At 34.5% G+C, this 24337-nt stretch overlaps 2 protein-coding genes across 2 annotated transcripts; one reads left to right on the top strand and one right to left on the bottom strand.

The window, feature by feature from the left end:
* Positions 1–1421: 1421 nt before the first annotated feature.
* On the bottom strand, positions 1422–14488 carry LOC117333856 (alpha/beta hydrolase domain-containing protein 17B-like). Its single transcript, XM_033893272.1, has 2 exons — positions 13657–14488; positions 1422–9030 (listed from the first exon to the last, which is right to left on the bottom strand). The coding sequence occupies exons 1-2, from the start codon at positions 14301–14303 to the stop codon at positions 8811–8813; spliced, it is 867 nt and encodes a 288-aa protein (XP_033749163.1). The 5' UTR covers positions 14304–14488; the 3' UTR covers positions 1422–8810.
* Positions 14489–14698: 210 nt separating this feature from the next.
* LOC117333857 (uncharacterized protein C9orf85 homolog) lies at positions 14699–23510 on the top strand. Its single transcript, XM_033893273.1, has 4 exons — positions 14699–15001; positions 17103–17216; positions 18593–18675; positions 22872–23510. Exons 1-4 carry the CDS (start codon positions 14796–14798, stop codon positions 23090–23092), a joined length of 624 nt encoding a protein of 207 aa, XP_033749164.1. The 5' UTR covers positions 14699–14795; the 3' UTR covers positions 23093–23510.
* Positions 23511–24337: the final 827 nt, after the last annotated feature.

Here is a 24337-nt window from a genome sequence, read left to right as displayed (position 1 = left end):
CTTTACCAGGCAGTATTGGTTTTAAGGCCCTTTCCAACGTCATGTGACCTGGTGGGTGTCATGTGACCTGGTGGGTGACATGCATGCACTCCTGTAAAGCTAAACAAGAGATCCCAGAGGGATCTTGGCGTCCACCATTGAATGATCTTGATAGGTTCCATGTCAGATTGATCTTTTCTCCCTTCCTCTTACTAATCTGTGTAAATTGAGAAACATCCCTCCAGTACTTTTCAAACAAGGGGAACTTATATATGAAATTTGAGATTTATCATAATGGCTGTCTGTCGACGATGTTTTCAGATTGGTCCAAAAATGCAATACGACGGACCAAATGGAACCTACATATGAAATTTGAGAAAGATCCCTTCAGTAGCTTCTGTAAAAGAGCGAAAACAAACTCTAGTTGTCAAAATCCAAGATGGCTGCCTGTCAGTCATGTTGTTATCCGACTAGTCCCAAAATGACATATGCATAACTAAGGACCCAGGGCAACCTATATATCAAATTTAAGAAAGATCCCTTTAGGTCTTTCGGAGAAATAGCGATAACAAACTTCAATTGTCAAAATCCGAGATGGCTACCTGTCACCATGTTGTTATCTGATTGGTCCCAAAACGCAATATGCATAAGGGATGAAGGGGAACCTACATAAGAAATTTCAGAAAGTTCCCTTCGGTACTTTCTGAGAAATAGCAATAACAAACTTCAATTGTCAAAATCCAAGATTGCTGCCTGTCGGCCATGTTGTTTTTCAATCGGTCCCAAAATGCAATATGCATAACTTGGGACCTAGGGCAACCTACATATGAAATTTCAGAAAGTTCCTTTCAGCTCTTTCTGAGAAATAGCAATAACAAACTTCAATTGTCAAAATCCAAGATGGCTGCCTATCGGCCATGTTGTTTTCCGATCGGTCCCAAAATGCAATATGCATAACTATGGATCAAGGGGTACCTACATACGAAATTTGAGAAAGATCCCTTCAGTGCTTTCTCAGAAAAAGTGATAACAAACTTCAATTGTCAAAATCCAAGATGGCTGCCTGTCAGCCATGTTGTTTTCCGCTCGGTCCCAAAATGCAATATGCATAACTACAGACCAAGGGGAACCTACATATGAAATTTGAGAAAGATCCCTTCAGTATTTTCTGATAAATAGCGATAACAAGAATTGTTTACGCACGGACGGAGGGACGGAGGACGGACCAAGGACGCAACGCGATTTGAATAGCTCACCATCTGATGATGGTGGGTTCAAATTTGTAGAACAAGAAAATTATTATTGCTACATCAAATCCGGCAAAAATAATCCAGTATTCTTGCATGCTACTTGCCTCGATTTCTTCATTCTTTTCTATTTCATAACAAACTTTATTCCGGTAATTCGAACAAATCACTGGAAACAAAAGAACAGACAAGGGATTGGTTTTTCACTACAATTTTTATTTGTTTGAAAAATATTAACACTGTTATGATAAATAAATCATTCTTATTTTATCTTCAGAAAACGTATGAATAAAATAAGAATAAAACAAACCAAATTTGTATCTTGAATCCAAACTTGCAGATGATACAGGGTTGGCCTATAGCTTTTTTTTAATCCACAATTTACCAACAGTTGTCTCTAGAACCAAACCTGTTCCAACAAAACACCTGAGTTTAGTGACATCATTTACTCCTCTTCTCATGACAACCTGAGTATTATGACCTTCAGTCTAAACTGACAAATGTATGACCCCTTTACATTGAGAACTGGATTGGACAGTTTTAACATCAGTGAAAAAAAAGTATGCCTAGGTTCATAAACAGTGGCGTCCTCACAGTAAAACATGATATATTGATGGTCACCTTGTATCTTTTTGTTTGGACATTGTATTTCAGCGAACAGTGGAACCTTACTAGTCTGGACACCGACTCCCATTATCAATGTTATACCAGTGGTTAATTCCTGAATATGAATACAAATTTTTGAGAAGGTCAATCACAATTATGAATATAATTCTATTCCCTAGTTGAGGAAATCTGAAGCAAAACAGTTTATGTGAAATATTTGAGCAAATCTGTACTATACTAACAAGACTCCACACTATTTTCAGACCCGAAATAAGTATCATTTGGCCAAAACTGATAAAAACTAGGTTGTTTTAAAACAGTAGAATGACATGGTAAACAGAGAGCCTAGTAATTAGGCACTTAACCCCCATCACAAGGTGAACCAGTTCATGTGTACCTAAATGATAAGCAGGATGATGTTGGTGTTATACTAACCAGGTACTACTACACTTGTTCTATAACCCTTCACACATGTGTGGTGACACACCTGTGTAGCGACACACCTGTGTAAGGACACACCTGTGTAGGGACACACCTGTGTAGCGACACACCTGTGTAGGGACACACATGTGTAGCGACACACCTGTGTAGGGACACACCTGTGTAGCGATACACCTGTGTACAATTCTCATCATAATGATCCCAGGTATACATCTGTACATAGTTACAGTTTTGTTTATTTACAGAGTGAACACAAACATTTTAACACCAACACACACTCATTCTACAGTACAAAATAGTTGTGACTGGTTGTACATCAAATCGTGTCCAGCAAATGGCAAATTAATCTCCACAGGGGTGATGTTTTTTATCTGAAATAATGTTTGAGAAAGTCAGTGATCGAGTATATTCTATTAATATTGCAGAGGTGTGAAAAATTTAACAGAGAAAAACACTTTTTCTTTTCCAATAGAATCTAAGGTCAAAGAAATTTCAAACATGGCTATGTTGTCAAGTCATGAACATTTACAAATTGTATATGCAGATTTTTGAGAACAGCTAGCAATCATGTTGGCAGAAATACAGGTTTAACAACGGAGACTTGTCTAAGCAGTACAAATACATGGTGATGTGAAGTTACCTCCCTTTGTAGCATAAATGGCCTACCAAACAAGTTCAAACAATGCTGGCTATAGGGTTGTGTATATTAAACAAGTGACAAGCACACGAGACTGCAGATATTTACATTGCAAAGCTCCCTACAGTCATTCCGTCCAACACTGGATACCAACAAGAAATACATTCAGCTACCAAGTTTTCAAATGTTACGTATGCATACTAATTTATTCACCCTTGAAAACAACCCCTTTTTAATTAACATTAACCCCTTGATATAATTATATTAAGGAGCATAATCTGGCAATGCCGAAAAATTAATACTGCAGTTCTCGAGTGACTGTCCTGTTTTAGGATGAACAGTTAATATATATGACTAGGGATGTGTAGAAGAACATACCCACACAGAGAATCACTACAAACATTCCCCACTACCTCTACAAAAATCTTACTGAAATGATTAAAACAAAATATTACACAAGAATAAATCTTAAATTCAAGATGTTTATCTAAATAACAATACAGGTGGCCACCAAGTTGAAACAGTAAGTAACAATGTACCGTGAAACAGGTAGACTGTTTGTGTTGTATAGGAGACCGGAGTGAAGTGACAGCCATGTTACCCCCCATCTCTACAAACAGCGGGTAAGTTTCCGATAGGACAGAACCTAACAGCAGTATCTATGTAATGTAACAACCAGAGTCTGAACAACATTACGGTAACAAATCCCAACCATGCATACAGTGAAATGATATATGATTTATAAGAAAACAGTGAAAAAGTAAACAAAATGATTTCATATGATTTTCTACAACTGTGAATGGTGAGGTTAGCGTGCAGATATAATGAAATATTTATATAAATATTGATTAAAGCTTTGTTTATGAACAGCTCAGAGAACTTGCTCATCATCTCACTTTCATGTAAATATCCCAGAAGCAGAATAAAATGCTGTAACGAAAGAACCACAAGAGATTTGAATGGAGTTTATAATACCTGGTTTGGTCTAGTTATTGTAGGAAAAACTGTACCAGGGGAAGCAACTCTTACAAAATACTGCAATCAAATCAAGCATACCAAGCTAATATAAAAGTCAGAAAATTTGATGAAAATTTTTTGATTACACTTCAAGATATCTGTGACTACCCTATTACATACATACAAAAGAGAGATTCATCACAATCCATCTGATAACTAAATATATACAGTGTCATTTAACACTGCATCAACATGGCTAATAATTCTAATGAAATATCGACAAGCAGATCAATGACTTCATTCACAACTTTACATTCACAAATGCAGCAAAACAAGAAATGTTAAAATTCGTCCTTGACATGAGGGAAAGTCTGATTTCTGATGTCATTTTATGTTGATCTATAACCACTAACTGCAGATACTGTGTGTTTCAGCAATACAATAGGCAGCAACTCCTAATGGGGAAACGCATCAATAGATTATCAATTGAGCAATATATATATATGCACTGCAACATATTCTTGTGCAATTTTTTGTTTCCTGATCCAAATAATCATTCTTACCTAGAGTACTGATACGTCAGAATGATCGAACTCTAAACCAGAATATTACATCGATAACAGCTTATTTTTTATATGGTCCAATTAAATATATAACTGATGAACCATATTGATAAATTATGGTTGTTTTACCACAATACCTAATCAATACCTTGGTGTTATGATGATAATATATAGTGTAAATAGACACTCAATCAGGTGAGGGGTTTATGAGATATATTGTACATGAGCATGTTATTTCAGACAAGATCAATTGTGACCTTTGACCATTTAACCTTGACCAATGACCATCAAAACTAAGTCAGGTGTAGAACTAGGTGTTAGGATCCTTTCTTTTTATAGAATTTTTACAGACATTCCCTATACCTAAAAAACCAGACAGACAGAAAGACAGACATACTGACAGAGAACCTATTACTACATAGCACCTACATGACGAGGGGCCCCAATATATGCTAGTAGGTATCAGTGCTAGTACAATTATGTATATTAAATGCGTAAACAAACATATAGAAATAAGTTTAGTGTATATAGAGGGAACGTAAAACATGGACGGAGCAACCAAAACAATTCCGAGTCAACAAGATTTCTCAAAAATCTCTAAAGTTTGTGTAATTAAAACTCTGGGAGGTTCAGGTCATCAATACTAGTTGTAAACATATGTATAACATACCACAGGGACTGGTCACTTCTTCCAGAACCTAATCATCTTTTATGTTGCATATTAAATATATACATATTGTGGGATAAGGAATTTGTGACAAGTCCCTGTGCTACACATGTTGCTCTCCAGTCAAGAAGATCAAAAACTACACTTATAGTCACAGGTGATTTAGGTATATGTGATGTAGAATTGTTCCTAATGCCTACAGATTTTATTTCAAGGATTTGAGTGAGCCTTTTAGGTGCTGATAAAGGGCCTGTCAATATTCAGTTTATTTCATATCAAAGCTAAACTTCCAAAATTTTGCAGTCATATTTATTTTATTCTGAAAATGTGGCAAAACAAAAGGTCCCATTCCACACAGGTGGGGAAAGGTCTAAATGAGAAAAGACAACAATCAGGATCAACCTGCTGGTACAAAAAATAGAATAATGTATAGACATTGTCCTGTGTGTGTGTACTTACTGATAATATTATCAACACTTCAACAAATTATACAGCTTCCTTGTTGGTAAACATTTTGTATAATATATATAATATATAACTATTGCACTGCAATTCAAAGCACTATATATAATAAAAATTATATGATGTCACAATCTGGTGTAGTTATAAGTATCACTGTCTAGATTAGTGATCACTTACAACTATTGTAGTTCTAAACATTTAACTGTTAATTGAATGTGATGTCACATATACAAGGTTTCAATACAACACAGGGTTTTATTATCTCCAGTCAAACAATAGCATTAGTAGAGAAGATATTTATCCAATATAAGGTTTATGGGATAAACCTGAATTTTCAACTATTTTGAGTTGATTCTAATATTATTCTGATGCCATGAGTTAATTATTTGGGGATTTATTTGAATATATTTTTGATGTTGTGGAGATACAACAAAAAATGAAGTGTACCATACACTGAAGTGATTTATGATGGGAGTAAACTCCATTTTTTTGTTATAGCTCCATAAAACATATATCTAAGTTAATCCTTATTAACTTATAAGTAAATTTAATGTCACAATTGATCCCTGTAAAAATCCAATTTTATTGATGGACTTAGAAATTGTTCTGCCACTCAAATGCAACATTACAGACATTGTTATTTCATACATTTTGTGCTGATAACATACAATTTTAAGCCAATGAAAGTGCTTGTTACAAGTAAGATTAAATCATAAAACACAGGTTCTCAATGCAGTTTGTATTTATACTTTATTATATTTTTATATTTAAAGGGATATTCTACTGCACAAAATTGATAATTTCTATGTGTTTCGATCCTAACCTTAAAAAAACTCTAGCATCAAAATATCTTTCATGATGAACAAGTGAGATTAGTGGGAATATTGAATCATAGACGCTTCATTGAAGGCTATCTTATTTGTTGCCAACTTTAAACACAAACATATCACACTGTGTTGCTAATGAAACACAAACCTGTTGTGACATAATCAGGGTCACGCAAACGTTTGAAAATTGAAATTAATCTTTATAGCTAGATCTATTACTGAATAATATGATTTCTAACAAAACATTAGTTAATGTTTTTTGTCTGTTTTATAAAAGCATCATATGAAATCCTAGCTTGTGTGAAATATCCCTTTAACTCCCTAGAATTGTATAGCATATCAATAAAAACAATGATCTATCATTAGTTGAATATCCTCTGTACCAAAACTCAATATATATGCTATATATTGATAGAGGAATTACACGTATTAACCAATTATTTTCAGTAAATTACTTTGTATTTTCATAGAAGTTTACCAAATAAGCATAACAAGTTTAAGCGATGAGAAATGCTACATATTGCAGTTGTGAATTATATTGGTCGTCAAATTAAAACAGAAACATTACAAAAATGGCGGAAATGTTCTGGTGAATATTTCTCTGTAGTTGCAAAGAAAAAAAAAACTTCACTGCAATCAATCTTATAGAGTCTTACAAAATAAGTTTAAAATTACAAAACATAATTGAAAGATGAAGAGAATGGAGAGCCAACTACAAGAGAACAGTGATGATTCAATTGTTTAACTTCAGCATATCTATCATTACACAACACCTTCTATAACACCAATAAATATTTTGTCATTTTATGCTGATAAAAATCTTTCCTCTTCGAAGTATTTTTTCCAATCTCAGATGAATACATCAAAACATAAATATATGTACAGTAGCTAGGTGCTCCAGACACCATACCTAACCTTGATTTCTCGTCAGTGTCAGACTGGCATATATACATGTACTTATTATATACAGTCATGTAGATAGTGTAACAGATTAAAAAAAATCTTAGACAGAAGTTTACATCAAATTTATAACAAAAACAAGCAATATCACGTTTGAAGAAGCATACATGTACATTGTGATACACAAACAATGAAACAAGGTTTTTTTTTATCTGATTGTGACAAGCTTAATATTTGAAGAATGATGTCAAAATAAAATTGTACAAAGATTAATATTCATCATATACATGTAACCACAAATTAACATACATTAGTGTAATGCTTCCCTAGTATCAGCATTAATACATGTATAACTAGGTCAAGTCATGACCTAAGTGACCTACATGCCAGAGTAATAATGAATCAGGGAAATGTCATTTCCATCTAATACATAAATATTTCAATGTCTAGATCTAGAGCTGCTCTAAAGTTGATGTTACCTATATGACCGGTTAAACATGTGACATTGCTGTATTGTGGTATCATAATTTAGTAGATATTGATAGGCTACTTCACATACGCTCACCATAAATAGCAGCGTAATGACGCGTGTTATGTTCCCTTATGTATAAGTCTTCAGTGATAATTGTCAATGCAAACAACCATATCAAAGTCAACAACCTTGACCTTAGCATATGTCAATGCTGGACTGATGTTTCCACTTCAGTAGTGATTTTAGCAATCTTGATTATCATAATGGTAATAGAGATTCCTTTACCTGTTAAATTTACATACAAATTGTAGTTTGGACAAACAATGGTATTACTGAATTGTTTTACACTTAAAAAAAATGTGACATTGAAGCAGTCAGTCATTTTCTTTTCTTTAAATAATAAAAAAAAAATCCAGATAAACAATTGTAACATACAAACAGCAAAAGATTAAATAGAGCATATCAAGTTTTTAAAGGAAAGGATGAATAGCTAAAAATTTCGAAAATATTAACTGAATTTGATGCTGCTGTAAAAATGTACCAACACAAACATTAAAATGGAAACATTCAAATTTTATGTTTGTCTGTAAAAATTAGAAGATAAATGAGATAGATGAGACTCCATTATTTAGATAGCATTCTTCCAATCACACAATGACAAAAAAGGATAATGTATATTTGTATGCATACTGGTACAGATGTTTGAGTCCCTCCAGCATGCTCAATCATTATCACTTCATGAAAACCTACTTACATATATGAACACAAAAAATCTAAATGAAAAATAAACTACTGATAAGAAAAAAAAAAAAAAAAAAAAAACTTGAGGTGTTACAGTTTGGTGGAAATACATTATTACACATTGTAGGAACAAACAATTTAAAGTTATGACAACAACAACAACAAATCAATTTGTGTAATGAATTCTTGATATGGCTATTCCCATTGCTGTCCAGGTACCGGTGTAGACAATCCACAACACAGATCCAAATGATATCAGGTAGTGATTATATCAACTCTTCCTGAACTGGCTGCGTTAAGTTCTCCGCGGGTCAATTGACTGCCAATTCAACATTTATGAATTGTTTAAGTCGGTCTAAATATTGTCCATAGAGTTCGACATCGTTGTGCCCAGCTCCCTCTACCCATAGTGGTTCCACAGCGCGTGGACAACGCTCATGTATAGCTAGTCCATGGGAAAAGTCTATCACCTCGTCCTCTGTCCCGTGTATCACTAGAACTGGAGAGGTTATCTTTGGTACTTTGTCGATACTGTAAGTAAAATAATACAGGAATGTTGTAGGCAACTTTAACAAACATAAGGATAGCAAACATTTAATGTACAGACTCAATTTTCTCTCGCATACTATGACCAATAAACCATGTTTACTTATTTTCAATTTACTGATAAAAGTTGACAAATTCTTATTCATTCTATATGCTATATATTACTAATATATATATATATATATATGTCAAGTATTAATAACGACAGTACAGAAAAGTAAATTGTCGATTTTCCGAGGCAATCTAGATCTGCCCCTTTATCAAGACACAGGTAAATTACATACGATCACATATAGACATAGAACATGGAACAGTTACACTTTTGTTTGTTAGGATCCAGTACCTATATTGGTTTATACCGTCGTTATTACTTACTAGACCCTATATATATATATATATATTTATATACATGTAATTTAAGACAGATATCTCAAACTCCCAAGGACATATAGCCACGACAGCACAGACCAGTCTATTTCTCATGCTTCCTGAGAAACACAAACGGGCACACACCTCAGACCTACACTTGAATTGAAGTAACATGGAAATGTATGTATCTGAAATCGAAGATCTGTACATTACGTATACTCGATACATAGATTTATTCTGACAATTATATATGAACAGACCATGACTTCTAGATCTGAAAAAACTAAAAGTCAAGAACAAATTGCAAGCCCTAAAATGGTTCAAAACATTTTGGCACCCTCTGATGCAAAAAGCATCAAGATTATTTCTAAATGATAAATATAATACACACATGTTTATTTAACACATACCCGGTATATCTGGGTATGAACTGCATAAACTGATATATGTACAGAAGTCCTGGAGGGATATTTTTATAGTTACCACTTATTCGTTAGCAATTATTTGTTAATTACTGCTTAATTGTTATTCAAATTCCTTATTTATTATTTATCGTTATCAAACAATAATATTGTATTTATATATTATGATAATTATTCATTATGTTTTTAATATTATTATTGATATTTTTTGATCAGATATACTATTTATATTTTTCTTTAGTTTTCATCTTTTATTTTCATTACCTGGAAACTATTTAAATCCCACTTTGTTATAACTTTCAATTGTGTTAAATTTTTGCTTGATACCTATTAACACTTTTTCTATTAAAGCAGAGCTACCCAGCAAAACGTTGTGTTGTTATACTTATAATTATTCATCTAGTACTACGGCCCAACTCTTGTATTACACTTGTCAAATCTGTCTGCTAGGTATCACAGAACTCTACAGAACTTTTTGCATGGATGTTGGATCTCCCACTCTCCATATTAAGTACTTATTTTTTATAACCTTTTTGTTAATTACTTAATTGTTAATACGTATACTTATTCCTTTTTTTCTTATTTCTAATCAAGCAGGCAACCTCCATTCAGTAAAATATTCACTTTTAATTAAATTAGGTCGGCATTTACCAACAGCAAATATTCGAATAAATTCCTTTTCATGTCTGTTAGCGCAGACCAGCTTTTCCATATTTTGTCTTATTTATAAAATAACAAATAATGAAATAAGTTATAACAACTAAATGATAACAAATTAAGTAATGATAAACTATAGAACTGTCGACAGGCTGGCTGACCACTACCTCTGCAATCCGCATGAATCAATGAACTGGAACTAACTCAGATAACCTGTGCATGTCCCTATTTCTGAAATTAAGAATGGCTTGAATATGTGTTGTTCATACCGGTAATAAAGAGAATTTAGTCATAAGTTTTGTTGAAATTAGTCAACTGGTTTTGGAAGAGTTGTCTGGTCAATAAAAACCTGTTTATAGTGACCAGTTACCTTGGCAAAAAAAAAAAAGGGATTTAAATTAAATAGCTGCATACACATGTTCCCGAACATTCACGAGGTTGTATATATGTTCCCAAACATTTACGTGAAGTTTTTCAAAATGCGGTTCACAAGTTTAGGAGAAGTTGTCCAGAAAAGAAAAACCTATGAATAGTTATTAGTGACCAGTAACCACGACAACCAAACATTAAACCGCTGCATACACATCTACACATGGTCCTCTCTATTTGTGTGAAGTGTCACTGAAATCAGCCTGGCAGTTTAGGAGAAGTTGTCCGGACTTGATGTGTCTACAGACAGACTGACGGACAGACAGACAATTGCAACCCAATTCCAGTATACCCCTCCTAACTTTTTTGCAGCAGTATAATAAATAACTAAAAATGTCCGACCTGGGCTCACGTATAGGTATCATATATATAAAATTGAAGTCATCAATATTCCAACTTCCTGGTTAAAATTAGAATTCTTGTATCTTGTTATGTATAGAAAATATAGGAAATCAGCTCTTAAAAATTTCAAGGAAGTTAAAATATATATGCATGCATGTCAAATTATGGGACTGGGCTTCCCCAAAAAAGGCAATTGGAAGGTGGCCTTATCACTAAAATTCAGATGTTGGGTACACTAGTACAAGAATGGAGCATCAACACATGTGTATACGCAACGTGTAGTTCACTAATTAGTCCAGTATAACTCAAGGAAGCCTAGCTGGGTAGTATTGATGCTCCAAAGTCTCCGAGTTAGTGGCCCACTAACTAACATAATCCCTGGTGCTGATGCTGCATGTCTTATGTAATTATAGCAAAACAGAGCTAATAATTTTCAATGTTGTAAGTTGCGACCTTAGTAAAAATATTCTTGTTAATTGTATCCCCCTTCGATTTCTACACAAAGGATGCCACTGCCTCTTTGTGTTATTTTTTCCATTCAAACAATAGATTATCAGGATTTCAGTTGGCCCATTATATTATAATTACTTTAATTTCAGAAGCCAAACAAAAGCTTTACTGGAATTTTGGAGTCAAACTACAAATACACATGTATATAAGCTTGAATAAGCATAAGAATGATATGACTTTCTAAAAGAAAGGTCAGAGATCGAGGTTCTTAAAGGAGTTAGAACAATATATACTTTTCTAGTCTAATATCCTGCAATGAGGTTAAAATCTACGAATCCAGTCTATGCCTTAAGCTTCTATAAGTCTATCACAAAACGCACATTAATTTCTATCACTAGTCAAAAAAAGAAATGTAAACCACATCAATTTTGCTTAAAATCAAACTTTTAGGAATATGACCTTGAGGCTATATTTCCGATTCCCTCATCAACTGCATTTTGACTTTGGTTTGAAATACTGGGCTTTCAGCTGATCCTATATGGGAGTATATAATGGCCTAAAGGACAAGAGGCCCAGAGGACATGTATCTCTCACCTGGTTGAATTTAGCAAACGTCAAAATAATGTTCATTTTCAATTCATTAGTAGCTTTACTTTTTAATGTCTAGCAGTGCTATATGGTTATGGGGGGATCTCAACTCAATAGGAAGCCAGGGAATCTCTTAGCACTAGCGCCATTTTCCGGTCAAAACTTTGTTTTAATGCAAGGCATCTTCTGATTGGGACTCATCAAATTCGCTTGACCAATCAGAAACCAGCTTTAATATATATTGTCGGTCTACCTTGCGCCGGTGCATAGTGAAATAGACACCAATATAAAAATTTTAAGGCTCACAGTGCATGTACCATAATTTGCTGTTGCTATACTGTGTACCAAACCGAAAGAAAAATATTGTGGTTCATTTACAATGCGCAGTAAACCGTCTCACCTCTACAAATAATGGGATTGATCCCCTCAGGCCACGAGGAGCAGCGGCAGGGCAAAACAGAGCAATTTGACTATATCAATATTACTATAAATGACTTGTATTTTTGAAACTGTTGAGATCCCCATCCCACCCTACTGGTGATCAAAAGATAAACGAAATTCAAAATAGCCCCTGGGGTCTTTCCCCACCCCTAAAGACTTATCAGTTAGTGTAAATTTAAACCGATCAATAATTAACGATACATAGTCCTTTAAAAAATATATTTCTTAACTCCAGGATATATATAGGCCTACTTTCTCCAAAGCAGCTAGAGTTTGTGGTCATTTTGATTTAATGCTAACTTTAAAACATGTAGTTTTGTAGTTCTATTTTTTTATCATACGTATATATTTCAATGTTACAATCTTTATTGATAAACAGTTATATATATTGTTTGCAATTATAGTAATTAAATAGCATGATTGATAAGCTGATGACACAGAACTTCTGTTCTCTCTTGAGTGAAAATGAAAGTAAAACTTGTAATTCCTGGTTTGTAAAATATCATTGTGTTGACATGTACATATCTCATCATCGATAAAGAATCGGTTGCCTTTCTGATTCTTTATTTAGATATATATTAGTTACAATTGATAATCGTGACAACACTATTTAAAATTGCTAAATGTCACATGTCATCGAAAAACCCAGCATGGTATCGAGGTAAAATGGGATGGGATAACTGGACTTAAACCTGACCATACCCTTGACTGTAAGACAGTAATTGAGACCCTGATCATGATCAGCGGTCATGACCTTTTAGGTGATCGTTTAGATGCGCTGACTTCATTAATTATCCCAACCTAGCCACAATTGAAAAGTAATGAAGGTCTGTAAATTACATTGTACCGTGTCCAATAAAGACACATGTTCTTTATATAAAATCATTAACATATGATATTTTACATAGCATACCTAGGGAAAGCATCGAAGAACCATGTCCTCTTTGTATCTGGGAATGCCACTCTCATGCCGGACATCAGTGGAGAATGGAGAATAGCTGCACCAACTTCATATCTGGACGCAAGATCTACAGTAGGCACTGTGCCGATACTCTGTCCATACAAAACTACATTCTGTGGACTTATACCATATCTTGTTCGCAGAGCTTGCCAAGCAGCATCAATGTCTGCATAGAGATTTTTCTCTGATGGTTTACCCGAGCTGGCACCATAGCCTGAATAGTCATAGCTGAAAATGTTGCAGTTGATTCTGGATCCTAGTCCTATGTAGAAGCTGCTCATTTGGCCCAAATCTACTGCATTGCCGTGACTGAAGAGAAGAGTGTATTTAGCATTTGGGGAACACCTTGCAAACATGCATGGTATCCTGTTTCCCCTAGAAGTCCTTGTCATAAACACTTCAATACAGTCTAGTTCTCGCTGGGTGTACTGCCATTCGGCCCTGTCAGTTAGATGGAGGCTGTATTTCGAACCTGTTTCATCGGATATCAGTGAATATGTTGGTTCTGGAGGAAGAAAGGCCAGTTTTGCTGCTATTCTTGATGGACATGGCGGACAACAGAACAAGCAACACAACTCGCTGAACGACAGGCTGTTCATGATGTCAAACGAAAAGTTAACTGAAATATAACCAAAACGATGTAGCAGAAATCAAGCTACCATTAACAACAGTTCTGAGATACCAAACGCTGTCATGTGTAGGTGATTTAACACACAATATTGACATACACTTTCTGTTCTTTCTTTCCTCTAATAATACAGCGTGACGTCACTTTGTCATATCAACCGGAAGTGACAAATAGAATTAGTATCATATTATCATAACTTTTGACGTTCACAAATAATTGTAAAATTATATCAACTCATCATGAATATTTAAGATAAATTTGTTGAATGATTTCATATAGTATAATATTCGTAGACATTTATTTTATAATTTAAAATAATGCATGCCGTACAAGCGTTTGTACGGCTTTGACTTTTTACATCATTCTCTGCGGAACGAAAAGTGCGTGTATATGCAATTTCCGGTAATATTGGACACATGTATTGGTCTAGTTGTATATTTTTTCACAATACACCATCTGAATAATGAGTACACAGCGAGGAAACGCGAAGAAAAGACCACAGAAATATCAAAACAAAACAGCTTTTAAAAATGACTTGCACGATCGTACACCAAAAATGGAACAAATTAAGAAAGTCCAAGTCACAGGGGCTTGTCAACACTGTAAAGATGTGATAGAATGGAAGATCAAGTACAGAAAATTTAAGCCTTTGACTACACCCAAGAAATGGTAATCATCTTAATTGTTATGTCATTATACGACCAATCACTCATATCCTGCCATTCGTCTTGTTTCAAAAGTTTTTCCAGGAAATAGTCATTTGACTACTGAAATTGCTTAAATGCAAGCTAAGGGATCCGGACTGGATACCCTGTATGTCAAATAGGCTTAAAAGTTCAAACGACTTCTTTTCAATAACCAAGAAGCCCAGGAACTTGACATTGGGCCTGTAGCATGCTGGGGTGAAGGGCTACCAAGTTAAAAAAAATTATCTTGGTAAATAATGAAAAAAATATCATAATATCCACTATTATTTTAAGCAACTCATCAGGATTGATGCCCCCCTGTACAAAGAAGAAGAAAAAAATTGATGATCTAAAACAATAAAATGATATAGAACTGATAAACTTTCTTGTTGATAATATATTAACCCATCATGTAGAAATCGTTGTTTGATATATATATACCACTCAAATGATATTAATATCCATAAAAATCATTGGCACTGGTATACGTAATGTACTATGGTGGCTGCTGTAAGTACAAAATAAAAATAACGAAAATGAAATTAAAGGTTAACAAGTTTTTGTCAAGTAATTATATAATATCTTTAAAAAGATAACAGCATACGGTAGTTTTAATGCTGGTGGTTATAATGCAAAACTGCTGGTGAAATAAATTTACAAATTAATGTGTTTCAGCAGGGATAACAAAATTATATCAGTTTGAATCATGTTTGGTGATAATAAGATTGCATTTGAATTGGAAATATAATTTTGTTAATGTGTCATTTGAAAAGAAACATCCACTTATTCAGCTTGCATTCAATCTTAACTTTGTTTCGTTTTTAACTGCATTGTTTCGTTTTAACTGTATTTCTGCATTTTTCATTTACTGCTACATTGACCAATCACGATACTTCATCTTGACCAGTAATGCCACCTGTCGCGTCGTATCCGGGCCAAAACTTGAAAAGAATATTATACGGCTATGCCGAAAAACACAGCACTAACAATAATGTTTCAGTTCTGTGTGTAGTAACTCTGATTTTGGACAAAACCCAGTGTTTTTTTCAGGTAATTTTTTCAACAGCCTATGCCTTTTCGATTGGGAAAATAATTGCGGTGTTTAGTGAATTTGGGAAAATAGCAAATAATGACAAAATACAATGTACTATTGGCTTTTCTAGTCTGCCTCATGATATGAAGAGTCAGTAGCAAGCATCCTGGGTTATTACTTAGACTACAAAACAAAGGAAGTTTCCTTGTTTTCATCTTGGTGTTTGTCTACGGACTCTCAGAAACGCTTGCCTGCATGTCATTTGTGGAAAGCGCAACAGTGATCAGGATTCAAGTTACCTCCCTTATACCGTTTATACGACTAATTGAGGCCAACTTGCCTATTGCGGAAGTAAATTTGTCAGTCTACAGTTCACGTGTATGATGATCAACTATCGTACCATAATATTCACATATTCTAGGAATGAAATACAATACAGATAACCAGATAGAAATTCAATACAATTTTTTTTTTTTTTAAATTGGGAAAAATGATGTTTCAAAATTAGGAAAATACAACTTTTTTTGGCAAGGGGAAACAGCCTGAAGTCGGCTGTAGATCTGGCCAAAAAAAATCACTGATTTAACCTAAAGTTGTCCATTCAAAAATTGGATGCCACGGTAGTTGTGACAGTGTAGGCTGCTAAATGCTTGCTTCAGTAGTGTTCATCTCTTACTCAGGGTGATGTCTGTTGGGTTATACATAGTTATAACTTATAATTAGGGGAAACCCTTTACATGATGATACCAGGTGGCACTGAATATGAAATAAATAAGGCAGAAATGCTGGCTGAACATCACAAGCAGAACATTTATTGACATGTATATTGTATAAAGAAGTAGAAAAGTTAACGGAAATTATTAAAAGATGCTGGAAATTTCAAAAATAAAAAAACGTATACCTCTTCCATGTGTAACACTTTGTCACAAAACTGAAGTTTACATGATCATGACTGTTCTTACTGGTTGCTGCAAACCTCATATATATGAGTGTGTCTGTTGATACTATATCGACTGTTCAAAGAGTCTAATTTGTATCATTTTATTTGTAGTACAAAATGTCTGCAAAAAGCTGTTAAGCAGTCCTACTTCATCATATGTGTTCCTTGTATGACGAAACTTCAAGTTTGTGGAAAATGTGGACAGAAGAAGGATATAACAGAACAGTAAGTTATTTATTAGTCTAAAACTAATGGGGTATAGGTTTCCTCTCCGTCTGTCTGTCATTCTGTCCGTCCATCTGTCTGTCATTCTGGACAGAAGAAGGATATAACAGAACAGTAAGTTATTTATTAGTCTAAAACTAATGGGGTATAGGTTTCCTCTCCGTCTGTCTGTCATTCTGTCAGTTTGTCCACTCATCAGTTTTCCACATTTTTCTCATCCATGCTTCAAGGTATTTGGTGAATGGTATATATGTTACTCCAGTATGAGTAGCTACAGAGTTCGAGTTTCTGTGTTTTTGGGTCAAGGTTGACGTCAACACTGTTACTATTTTAGTCGGGGCCAGCTGTAGGGGACATGTATTGCTTTAGCAATTATTTAATCTAGGTTTACATGAAAGGATCCAAATCAAAGGGACACAATGTCATGTTCTTTGTTAGTTGTGTATGGTGCACATGTCCATGGTCATATGTTTATATTTAATGGAGATATACATATAGCAATCTTTGATCTAGTCCCCCACTATGGGGTGGGGGAACGTTTATATTTATTGGAGATATATAGCAATCTTTGATCTAGTCCCCCACTATGGGGTGGGGGAACGTTTATATTTATTGTAGATATATAGCAATCTTTGATCTAGTCCCCCACTATGGGGTGGGGGAACGTTTATATTTATTGGAGATATATAGCAATCTTTGATCTAGTCCCCCACTATGGGGTGGGGGAACGTTTATATTTATTGGAGATATATAGCAATCTTTGATCTAGTCCCCCACTATGGGGTGGGGGAACTATAATCCTTCTGCACTTTAGCAAGCCTGAGTTTAATCTCATATATACATATACAACTTGTCAGTGGATTTTATTCATTGGGCATGAGTTCACCTTTATGAGCTTTAACCTACATCAAAGAAAAGCTTGTCCAGACTCCTTCCGACTTTTAACTGGAACTTGATACTTGTGACACAAGTTCAGGTGAAACAGTGAGTCATGCATCATAATATAAGAAGGCCACACCATTTTGACCATTGACCTACATCTGATCAGGTAGGGGATAGTACATTGTAATTTGCCAGGTTGAATGTCTTGTTAAATGAACTCCGTCTGGATATATAATATCATGCTCTTTATATTGAAATTACACAAAATTAAATGATTATAGAGAAACATTTGTTATACAATCGGGATCCCTGATACCATTTTCTGTACTTAGGTCCATTACAAAGTCTGATTTTTCATTACCCTGGCTTTTGTTTATCATTAAATGCTTCGTGCTGATCCATGATAATTTCACCAATGTTTATTTTCCTATGTACTATAATGATAATTGCTTACTGAATTTGGTTACATAATGAGATCTTTGTTTTTTTTCCAGACCGGGTCTATCAGAGGCAGAACAGATGTCACAACAGAGCCAGTCTGATGCAGAATTAGAACTTCTGACAGAAAGACAGAGAAGTATGTACTTATTTACTGGGATAAACATATATATATATTTATCAGTATAAGTATGAGGAAAATGAGAAAACGAGTATATAGCTTTCCAGAAAATTTATTCAGGAACACCTATATATATATATATATATATATATGATAAATACTTCATTAGCTAACAAGATGCTGAGTCAGACTCAGAAGAAACTAATTTATCATATTTCCTTTTAGTTATATTTAGGAGGTAGGTAAATTTTAATAATTGTTGTAATTATTTAACCTGTATTGGTATGTAAAGTCAATCACAAAGGAAAATGATTGTAATTTAGACATTAGATACATTTAAACTTGTCGATTTTTCCAGTCGAAGCCAAGATAAATAAATTGGTCATTGTGGTGTACAATGTATTTGTTTTTATAACCTGTGCTGAGTCATGAAGTTGTGGTTTGGGAATTAGATGCCTTTTTTTGTTTTTAATTTATGCTGCATATTGTAGTTTTTATATAAATTGTATGTATCTAAATTAGGGCTGTCACGGGTACAATTTTTTTGCCCCTTGTACTCGGTCTTTACAACCCGACCCCTACCTGGTTACCTGTTGGCTGTAGACTTGTAAGTTGTAGCCCTGTACGGACGTTTAGAACTAGAACAGGAGAGGCCTTCGATATTATGAACATGAATTTGTTTGTGTTAAATGAATACTTTGAATAGCTCTAATTACTTCTTAGTAGAACATTACTGATGAAGTCATGATATGAATTGATGAAAAGACATCATATTGAGTCGCACTTCAATCAAGGAAGCCATGTTGTTTGGTTGATATACGTGCAGACTGTTTTGCGCATGACCAGAAACACAGCTCTACTGTAATAGCTCATGTAAAGAGAACACACAAAAACAACATGATGAAAGTGAGCAGTTTTATACTATCATTATCGTCCATGACTTGTGCGAGGCTTGTGTATGGTTATTACAGTAAATGTTTATTTGGTGTAAATTCGAGGTTTCTCTAATGTGTGTGTTTTGCCTTGCGTAAATCAGGGGAGTTCCGAGTGTTACAAGAAAAATCTGTGGCGAGGCAGCACATTTCGCGGCCATGATAAAGTGTCAACAGACGATGCAACAATGTAATTGTTCATACAGCAGACATGTTTACAGAACACTAAAAACAATGATTATCATTAATTATCTTTATGTGATGACTCAAGTGTGTCAAAGCTATACTGTGTTCTTTGAAATATATGTGTATTTTGGTGAACTAACATAGTTATTACTATATGTTAGTATGTTATTACAAAGTTTCGGGGTTCGGATACACAATTTCAAACCCGGGTCAGGATCAAAACCGACCCGTGACAGGTCACCCGGGTACTCGTTACAGCTCTAATCTAAAGTATGGTGACAATTTCATATCTCTTATCAAATCCTATGCATACATCGATTGAGGGAGATTTTTTTTGTAACAGAAGGACTACTAAGTTTGTTCAAATGAAAGACCTTGACCAACTTTCAAAATCACAATGATCATAAAAACAAAAATCTTGAAAAAAAACCAAGTGGTCCAGGGTTATATTGCACAAGTAGCATGAAGTATACTGTAAATCACTTATATTTCGCGAGTACTTAATTTCGCGAACTCACCTAATTTGACTTATTCGCGAATACATAATTTCGCGAATTCTGATCTCATAATGACTATAAATTCGCGAATGACGTTAACAGATCGGCGATTTTTCCATGTTGGTAGCCATTTTGTTTATGAGAGTCATGTGACAGTACAAGAAAAGTCATGTGATTCATTCATGTGATATCGGTGTCTGGTTATACTGAATTGTATTTACCATACCTGTATTATGCTGTATACATGCTAAATGGTGCCTGGAAGATGACGGGACTACAATAGGTTGTGAGTTAACGTACATTGTAATTAACGTAGTGTGTATACAGTGATACCGATGAACAGTTCTTGGGACAGTCTATTGTGAATGATTTATACTCCAGGTGATTATTTGCTCTGAATGTTTGAATCAAATAAATAATTTGTTTGATTTCAACTTTGTTATGGTAAATATCTTTTTGAGAATCAAGCGATGTGAAGTTCTATGTATACATGTAACCTTACATAACTTACAACAGCGTGGGTAATAACGTACGACGTATTCCGGGTGACCATCAGGGATCATCGGGACCGTAATTTTTAAACTTAAATTAACTTCTAGACTACGTTTTACATGTAGTTAATAAAGTCGGAGTTCAACCACAATATCAGTGTTCAGTGGGTTTTTTTTTGTGTGTGTGAAATGTTGGTGTTTTGTAATATAAAAACACACTCTGATATAAGTATATAATTTATCATTCTATCAGTATTTTAACGGCGATGTTTGCTCACCAACTAAAGATTACGGTAGATTCAAAATGGACGCCACTTAGTATTCTTGTCATTCTTATACAAATATTCGCGAGGGATTTGAATTCGCGTTTGACTCTCCTCGCGAATTAACGCGAAAATAAATCCCACACGAAATATAAGTGATTTACAGTAAATGGCATACAAATGACCTTGATAGCATGACCTGTACTTTTATTTACGGGACGAATGAGTTTAATTACTTAAGTGACTTTAATATCTTAGGTCCATGGGTAATGTTGATAGGCCAAAAGCATGATGGAATGGAGGCCTATTAGCTTAATTCAAATGAATGACTTGATGTATAGGAATATGTTCTTTTAAGACTTTTAAGACCAGAGCCCATATAGATAAAAAAGTTTGTACCTAAATTTTACTGAAGGCAAACAAATTATAACTGATACCTGGTTCTCAGGCTCATCTCATTTAAAGGTGGCGTATTGCTAATTTTGTTGTAAATATGATGAAAAAAATTAGTATCCAAACTCCGAAGTCACAAAAATGTTTGGATAAAGGATAAATACAAACATTCAAATTACTATGATTTCTTAGTCCCCTAGTGGTGAAACTGTAGTGGCCGTGTAAAACCTCTAACATTGTTAACGTTGGAGTATGGGGAATAGGAGACTATAGGTTTTCTCTCGATCTGTCTCGTACACGCATTACATTGTTAATACTCAGTCTTTGTACATGTCTTGTATATAATTCTTTACAGGGTGTCAGTCAGCAAAAATTGAATCATTGTCGTTGTCATTTGCAATAATAATTTATAAAGGAAGTGTAGCGGGTTCTTTCTCGGAATATGCAAGATTAATTTTATGTCCTCTTATTCTTTCTGAAGTATTTTATAAGAAGATAAACACCCTCTTAACATTACTGTACTTTTAGTAAAAACTTTTTCCATAATAAGTAAAAATTTCTTATTAAAGTGAAATACTTGTATTAACTTTTTTTTCATGAATATGGACCCAGATGTTTTGTTCTAAAATCGTCTCGTAAAATGTGTTCCACAATATCAAAATCTCAGTGTTATGATATTTGATGTTAATTGTCAACAAATTCTTCTCTTCAAATACTGCAGAACATGGGAGCATTACAGGCACATAGGGCCTTTTGGTGCAGATACAATTCAATCATAATATGAAAATTAGTGGCTTTTTATGTTGGACTGGACAAGCACGGCAATGTTTCCTTATTCAAGGTGTATTCTTATAATTATAACCCCCCATTAGTCCCCCACTGGGGACTGGGAGAAGACTAAAGTACATGTAAGTTGTGTACCCATCCTTCTGATATACAATCTTGCAAGAGCTGTATCTACTACATATACATGTCAGTGGGTGGGCTGCGGTGGCCGAGTGGTTAAGGTGTCCTGACGCTTTAACGCTAGCCCTCCACCTCTGGGTTGCGAGTTCGAACCTACGTGGGGCAGTTGCCAGGTACTCTGGGTACTTTGGCTTTCCTCCACCTCCAAAACCTGGCACGTCCTTAAATGTCCCTGGCTGTTAAATAATAGGATGTTAAACAAAAACAAACCAAACAAACCAAAGTACATGTCAGTGGAACTTGAAATGTTATACATGGGGTTAAGGCTGGTGGGTTTTGTATCAAAATTAGATCACTGATCTGCATTTTGACCTTTGACCTACATCAAAGAAAAAGAAAAAAATGATTTTATATAACAAAAAAAGTGTACTTCAGATATTCAAATTGTTCAATCTATCAAAAAAAACAACAACAAACAAACAAAAAACTACAACAGATAAACAGGATCACTACATTTACATTGTTCATGCTTTGTTGATTTTCTAGGGCAGTTTTTACGGTTACAAGCCAGTGGACAGTTGACAAGTGAAAGCTTGAAGCACCTGAAAGAAAACGACTGTGATGATGACTCTGATGAAGGTGATGATGATGAAAATGATGACGATGATGAAGATGACGATTTACTGGAGGGGATAAAACCTGCAGAAAAGTTGTGTGATGTGGACATGAATAAACTTCAGATAGACAAGGAAACAACTGTTTCATGATAAGGACTGTGATAGAACTTGGAAATTTGTTTTGTAATGACAAAATCCATGTACTTGAGAGGATTTTGGTAGAGTGACCCACTTTCATGCATAAAGTCAACAAATAACATTACTCACTATTACTAAAGTAAAGCAGGATTGAACTATACAATACCTGTTTGTTAAAGGTACAATGATTGACCCAAAACAAAACACAGCTGTGATGTCATCCATTGTTATTTAAATATTTTGAATGATTTGGTTAGCAACAGAATAACAATGATAACAACCTATAAACAAATGGTCATCTGGATCTTAACATATAGCTTATGCGTATCTATAATGTAATCAGGGGCGTAGCTCCCTATATGCGGGTACGCAAGTGCATACACATATACACATAATTTAAAAAAATAAATAAAATATAAAATCCAGAAGCTTTGATTGTCATGGCTGTTTTTTTGCATTGTTTTTTTGTTTGTTTAAGAATACCGAGTACAAATGCATTTAGAAAGTAAACATGTAGAAATAATTTGAAAATGAAGAAAGGGGCAGGTACTAGCCAAAAGATAGTCTAAAAGTAAGATAGCTTTTTTAAGCTAGTCAAAGAGATTTTCTTTGTATTTCTGACACATTTTTGTTGGATCCTGTTATGGAAATAGCCCCCGCGCCAACGAGAAGTAGCTTCAAGCCTAATCCGGCGGGAAGTAGCTTCAAGTCTAATCCGAAAATACCAGACTACCCAGACATAGTATGATAGGGGAAAAAATAACTGCTAATAACTAATAATGACACATGGATGATAAGTTAACAATGTAACTACGAGAAAACATTCTTCTTCAGATATTGTCAGATTTTGCTGGGACACCGGTCACTCTTGTAACCTCACTTTCACATTTTAGCAAAATGGTTGTCATTTATATAATTTCTAGGCACAAATTTGTCGAAATTTAAATATTATTCGATTTCAATGAAAATTGGTGTTTAGGGATGGTGAAAATGGTGGTACGACTGAGTTGTCATTTTGGGGACTTTAGGGACATGTCCTATTCCGATAGACTGAAAAGGCTCAAATTACATACACTCGCTTTCAGACAGATGACGGGCAAATGTGATAGAAGTGTACAAATTGACTAGCAATATTAGCGATATCAAAGCTGCAGACTTTCTCAAGCTCTGTAGCGACGAGGTTCAAAGACGCGGAACAAGAGGACATGATAAAAAGTTATCTCCGCAGCATCCTTGGCTAGATATAAGGAAACACTT

This window comes from Pecten maximus, chromosome 9 (assembly GCF_902652985.1).
Source record: "Pecten maximus chromosome 9, xPecMax1.1, whole genome shotgun sequence".
NCBI classification, from domain to species: domain Eukaryota; kingdom Metazoa; phylum Mollusca; class Bivalvia; order Pectinida; family Pectinidae; genus Pecten; species Pecten maximus.
Note: the sequence above shows the minus strand (reverse complement) of the source record. Positions and strands in the feature narration are given on the sequence as shown.

What these genes read in the sequence shown, in the direction of transcription:
- LOC117333857 (XM_033893273.1), top strand. Translation starts at nt 14,796, where the DNA reads ATGAGTACACAGCGAGGAAACGCGAAGAAAAGACCACAGAAATATCAA. An exon ending in AAGAAGGATATAACAGAACA is followed by an intron (nt 17,217 to 18,592) that starts GTAAGTTATTTA and finishes TTTTTTTTCCAG; the next exon opens with ACCGGGTCTATCAGAGGCAG. An exon ending in TCTGACAGAAAGACAGAGAA is followed by an intron (nt 18,676 to 22,871) that starts GTATGTACTTAT and finishes TTGATTTTCTAG; the next exon opens with GGCAGTTTTTACGGTTACAA.
- LOC117333856 (XM_033893272.1), bottom strand. Translation starts at nt 14,303, where the DNA reads ATGAACAGCCTGTCGTTCAGCGAGTTGTGTTGCTTGTTCTGTTGTCCG. An exon ending in TTCTTCGATGCTTTCCCTAG is followed by an intron (nt 9,031 to 13,656) that starts GTATGCTATGTA and finishes TTTTACTTACAG; the next exon opens with TATCGACAAAGTACCAAAGA.